The sequence below is a fragment of the Myotis davidii genome, unplaced genomic scaffold, assembly GCF_000327345.1.
Source record: "Myotis davidii unplaced genomic scaffold, ASM32734v1 scaffold17, whole genome shotgun sequence".
NCBI classification, from domain to species: Eukaryota; Metazoa; Chordata; class Mammalia; order Chiroptera; family Vespertilionidae; genus Myotis; species Myotis davidii.
Window position 1 is genome coordinate 2,472,820 of NW_006288624.1, and position 6,000 is coordinate 2,478,819.

Sequence of the window (6,000 nt, forward strand, 5' to 3'; positions counted from 1 at the left end):
GTGACCTTACTTTGCCCCTAAAGAGATAGTACATGGAATCTAGGCCGCACCATCTAATGCCTTCCCCTTTCAAAGGGAATGGAGGTTCAGAAACAAGAGCTGACTTACTCCAGGTTCCAGATTCTCTCGTGGCAGAGTTACAATTGGGACACCGGTGTCCTGACTCCTGCTCTTTGGAAACCCGGCTTCCATGGGCTGTGCCGAAGCACTACAGAGGTTGCCCTTGACGAGGCGCCAGCGTGCCTCAGCATATCCTCTGCTCCCGGGCTGCTGAATGGGCAAGTCTGCCCACGTTTCCTGGCAAGGTCACGCGGAGCCCAGGCCCGCTCTGTCCCGTGGGGTGTTCGGAGGATGGCGCTGGCTCTCTGGTACGCCCACATGATCTGGAATGACAGCTGTCCCTCTGGGGATGGTTAACAACCAGAACCACGAGGTTACTGCAGCAGCCGTGTCAGGAAAATCCGAGAGGAGCCCCACTGGTGTCCAGTGAAGAGTGGGCACACGGCTGATGTCACTTTTCCTCACCTAGGCAACCAGTGTAGCCCTCTCCACCCGCCTCTCTCCTCCACTGCCTTGCCCCCCTCGTGTCCTCCCCTGCTAGCTCTCAATCCCTTTCCTCTCTTGCTTATTCCTCTGCGCCCTGAATTCAGATTGACCAGTGGGACACCCCAGCTTGTTTCCCATTTCTCAGCTGTTTTCTGGTGCCCATGCCTTGGCCCGTGCAGGCTGCCCAGGAGCCTCCCCTCAGCTGACGGTGCTCGTGATGGGGGTGAGACTCGACTTTCTCAGGAATGGGACCTGACCTCGCTGCCCTCGCCTGGGTCTGTTTGTCTTGCCTCCAGCAGGGGACGAGGATGAGGATGAGTCCGGCGAGGAGAAGCTGCCGTCCTGCTTTGACTACGTCATGCACTTCCTGACGGTCTTCTGGAAGGTGCTGTTTGCCTGCGTGCCCCCCACGGAGTACTGCAGTGGCTGGGCCTGCTTCTTCGTCTCCATCCTCATCATCGGTGTGCTCACGGCCATCATCGGGGACCTGGCCTCCCACTTTGGCTGCACCATCGGCCTCAAGGACTCGGTCACAGCTGTTGTTTTCGTGGCGTTTGGCACCTCTGTGCCAGGTGAGAGTGCAGGATGCTTGGGTCTGCAAAGAGGATATCACTGGGCTCAAGTGACCCTTTGCCTCATTATCTTCCTTCCCAGCTCAGATCTGGGCTTAATAGCCCCTCTGCCGCTCAGGTGCACAGGAGCCAACCAGAGGTTAATGACGACATCACTAATGATAACTAACATTTCTCGAGCATCTTGATGTGTCAGGCACTAAGCAGTTTCCATGTTTTGTCCCTGTAATGCTCACCACAATCCTATTCAATAGGGACAGCTATTATGCCCATTTGACAAATGAGGAAACGGAGGCCCACAGGGGTTAAGTTGCCTGCATAAGTGACCCAGTTTTGTAACCTCCGCATTATATGAATAGACCGCAAACAATGTAATTCAAAGGATATGGAGAGTGTTCTCCTTCCATCTCCCTCTGGCAGTCCCTGAGAGGCTAAAGACTAGCCTGCTTGAAGGTGTCACAGTAGAAATTCCCACAGGTATTCTTGGCCTCCTCTGCTTAGATGGACATCTGTGAGTAAGAAGTGTCTTCCACTGGATCAGGCGAAGGAAGCTTAGAACCTCTTTGCTTTCTCACAAACACCTAAAGGTAGACAGGAACAGACATGCATTTATTCATTCATTAGACAGATATTTGCATATTTGCTGAGACTGATAGAGCCTTGTGCTAGCTGCTGGGGCTGTAGTGGGAGGCAAGACACACACGCTTCTCCTCTCCATGTGGACTTACAATCTAGTGACAGAGAGTACACTCAGCTCCTGTAATTAAAGTCATCTCGATAAAGTCTGTGAAGAGGAAGTACAGGTGCTGTGCAAGCATAAACGGGGAGCGGGGGAGCCGGGGGGGCGGGTGAGGCTGGGCCAGGGATGGCTTCCAAGAAGGGGATATGTGTAAGCTGGGCTGGGGTGATGAGTGGCATGAGCAGGGAGACAGGGGCTGCATTCACTCAGGCTCCTTACTTGAACCCTGAACTCCTGCTGGCCTGGCAGTTGCTACAGGAAGAGAGAGCATCCTCTGTAAGAGGGTTAGGCTGAGTCTTAGCAGACAGGACTCTGCTGGCAGGGCCAGGGCAACCATCGGGACCAGGGAAACAAATCCTCTGGAGAGTAAGTGAATCTGCGTCACACTCTGGCAGAACCTCTTCCCCACACCACAGCACAGACCAATGGGATTATGTACACATTGGTGATGCCAGAGGTCTGGCTATGATGGAAATGCATCCGGTGGTAGACAGTTAGATGGATGATCCAGGGAAGGCTTTGTGGAGGATGCGCCTGGTGATCTCTGTTCACCAGGTCTCGAGGGACCAGAACTATTGGAGAGGAAGGAGCAGAAATAGGGGAAAAGGAACAGATGTGGGAAGAAATTGCCAAGGATCAGAGGCAAAAAGCAAGGTCATAAGTGAGCAAAGGCAAGAAGTCTTCTCTGGGAGCTCTGAGAAAAGTGGCAGCAAGGAGGCCAGCCAGGGCAGCAGCCGGGGAGTGGGGGCACTTCCAAGTTCTTGCAGTTGGTCCAGGGAACAGCTGGCAGTGTTAGGGGCTTGAAGAAGGTTGTGCCATGGTCTCCTCAGCTAATTCTGTGGCTTTGGCTGAAACTCTTTGGATGTAAGGTGCTGGTAGGGAGGCTTTTAGGATCAAATCTCTTGCTGATTTCCCATTTGACCTTGGGTAGATTCCTTGACCCTTATTTTCCTTCCTTGTAAAATAAAACAGTGGCTATAGTCCCTGACAGTCCCTCCAGGGCCGACCCTCCATGCCCACATCCAGGGCCTGTGCTAGGCACCAGCTGCGAAGGCTCACCTGCACGTCCCCATCGCGTCTCCCCAGTGTGTCCTCTGTCCCCGTGAACCCAGCACCTGCAGTGCCGTAGCCTACGAGCACTGAGCACTAAGCTGTCTGTGTTACGTGAGTAAAGCGCCCCAGGTGACACTCACAGTCAGGACTCTAGTCTGAGCAGCTTCCCAGGATGTCAAGGTTCCCCAGGGAGGTATTATGGGATAACAAACTTCTCTTACTGAAAAAAAAAAAATAGTCAAAAGGGAACAGCAAACCTACTTGGTAAACCTCAGGACCAGAAAGGCCCTTAGAAATCTCTCAGACTCCAGCAGGTGAGGAATGGGAAGCTCAGAGAAGGGACGTGACTTGGCCAAGGCCACACGGCTTGTTAGTCGCAGAGCTGCCTCTGCTTCCCGGGCTCAGCCCGCCGGCCCGAGCTGCCCTTGGGACACATGCAAAGGTAGGCCTGCCTCGTCTCAGCCTGCCTCCAGCTCCCATCCGTCTCTGCCCTTTTCCAGATACCTTTGCCAGCAAAGCCTCCGCCATGCATGACATGTACGCAGACGCCTCCATCGGCAACGTCACCGGCAGCAACGCCGTCAACGTCTTCCTGGGCCTTGGCCTGGCCTGGTCCGTGGCCGCCATCTACTGGGCCATGCAGGGAGAGGAGTTCCGCGTGTCCGCGGGCACGCTGGCCTTCTTCGTCACCCTCTTCACCATCTTCGCGTTCGTCTGCATCAGCGTGCTCCTGTACCGCAGGCGGCCTCACCTGGGCGGGGAGCTGGGCGGCCCCCGGGGCTGCAAGCTGGCCACGACGGGGCTCTTTGTGAGCCTGTGGCTCCTCTACATACTCTTTGCCACGCTGGAGGCCTACTGTTACATCAAGGGGTTCTGAGCCACAGACACGGCCTCTGGCAGGGCAGGCCTAGGACTTCTCCTGAGAGAAGGGCACTTCCCCCCAGGGACCTCCCGGGATGAGCAGCCCTGGAGAGGCGGCTTCAGGACCCGAGCCCCAGGGACTTCACCCGACCTCCACCTGGCGGTGATCTGAAAGGGCAGAGTCTTCATCAATCAGACAGAACGGGGGAAACACCGACACTACCAAGTATTTAATTCAGTACAAACCAACAGCAGCAACACATCCTCCTCCACCCACCTCCCCCGACACCCCTGTCCCCGACCGGTAGCCAAGGTCAGATCCTTTCACCACCTTCTCTTTCACCTTCTGATTACTCCTGTGCTTCTACTGTCATCAGGGCAGGGTTCCTCCTGTCTGTCCAATTCCATGCACCATTGTCCTCACTCACCTGGCGGGCATGGAAATAAGTCTCAGCCACGTGGGGCTGGTTTGGGGCTCTCTCCTTCATTGGAATCATTATGGTGGCTGCTTTCCTTTTCCCGTCAGGTTTTGCTCGTCGTTAGTTCATTTTGTCTTTTCTTTCTGACGTTAGTGACAAAGGTGCTGTGGAGGGACCCAAGGGTTGAGCCGATGGGCAGAGGCGTGAATTGTCAGACACAGGCTCTCCCACTCTCAGCAGGTGACAGCTGTGTCTCAGCCCCATCGAGGTCCTATCCCCCATCTCCTGTTCGTCTCTGGGTGGAAGTGATCTTGCACACCTACGCGGGGCACCAAAGATCCGGGTGGTGGCAGGAGCAGGAGGCGTTTCCTCTGCTGATGCCAAAGTTTAAAAGGAGCAGTCGTCATTCTCTTCCTTGCCCAGGCCTTTCAAATCCTGTCTCGTGCTGTCCATGTCGATATGTCCTTTCTTCTGCAGGAGGGCCCACCCAACGGGAGAAAAGGGACAAAAATAGGAGTGGTGTGGGATGACAGAGGGCAGCTGGGGACACAAAGTGGGTGTTCACCTTCTTGAGTATCTTTGGCTTTGTATCTGAGCCAGGAGACTCGGGATGTCCCACTAGGGAGATGCTTAAGGGGAAAGATATTTAAAATGCCAGGGCTTCTGAGAAAGATCAGCTTCACCCCCACCCCTCACTGTCCGAGGCACCGTACTAAGAGGTCTGACTGTATTTCTTCAGGAAATGCGAAAACGTAGAGGTTTATAAGAAGACAAGGGACCCCTTTCACCTCTCCTGTACCCCGAGGCCACCTTTGAAAGCGTTTTCACAAGATAGGAACTGGAATTCCTCGCCGTCTCCCACAGTTGTGCTTGGTTTAAAACCTCCCGAAGCTCTCCTTCCAGCCTGTGGGCTACTTCTCGTCCCAGTAGGAGGAATCTTAGTTGCCATAATCCCACGGAGCCCGAGTTTATAGAAAAAGAGATTGCCCTGCCCTCTAGAGCTTCTCCCAGCAAACTTTGAAAGGACCTGGCTTTAAACACACACACACACACACACACACACACACACACACACACACACACACGAGATCACAAAACTGCCCACAGATCTTCAAGCTTTCTGCATTGACATAAATACATTTTTAAGGGGGAAAAATATTAAAAAACCTGTTTAATTTTAAACACATTTTTTAAGAAAAAGAAATAACTAAAAAGAAACAGTGCTCATGTCATAAGCTATGTTGCCAGTTGCCAGTGGAAATGTTGGGTTGGTTTAAAAAAAAATAAAAGCTATACTTATATCTCTCTGCATACAGCTTGCTTCTCTCCATGTTTCTTCCGGAGCAGGTGTGGCTGAGGTGAAGGTGCCGTCTCCTCTTGGTATCTCCGGTGTGTGTCTGTCGTCTCCTCAGATGCCAGTGTGCCAGACCTGGTGTTTTTAAAAGCGAAAAGGACTTTGGGGATATTCCACTTGTCAGAGTTTGGACTCCAGGTGCTGGAGGACGTAAGCAGTGGAGTTTCGATGATGAAAGGGGAAGGAACTTTTTGTATTAGAAAGGTGTGGAGAGGCAGGATCCCAGCAAGGCAAGTGGTGCCCTGTGCTCATTACCAGTAGGCCTACTCATTCATTTGATTGCTCAGCATTCATTCAACAAATGTATTTCTGTGCATTGAACTCCATTCTGTTGATGCAGGAAAGGTAAAACTTCTTTTAACTAAAGCTCTTTTGGTTACAAGGAACCGAAACCCATTAAACTAGTTCAGGAAATGGAGGGAGGCAATATTGAGAAGACCTAGGGGGCGGGGCTCT

General features: G+C 53.0%; 1 protein-coding gene across 5 annotated transcripts in view; it reads left to right on the forward strand.

Annotated features, from left to right (window-relative positions):
- The window catches only part of SLC8A3 (solute carrier family 8 (sodium/calcium exchanger), member 3), a 127,119-nt gene extending 121,618 nt beyond the window's left edge, over nt 1-5,501 (forward strand). For 3 of the 5 annotated variants that reach the window (XM_006760750.2, XM_006760748.2, XM_006760749.2), the window contains 2 exons: nt 843-1,118; nt 3,411-5,501. In XM_006760750.2, coding sequence (XP_006760813.1) covers nt 843-1,118; nt 3,411-3,787 — 653 coding nt within the window. In that variant the 3' untranslated portion in view covers nt 3,788-5,501. The remainder of the gene's footprint in view (nt 1-842; nt 1,119-3,410) is intronic. The other 2 variants (XM_015562031.1, XM_015562032.1) reach the window with 1 other exon arrangement.
- Nucleotides 5,502-6,000: the final 499 nt, after the last annotated feature.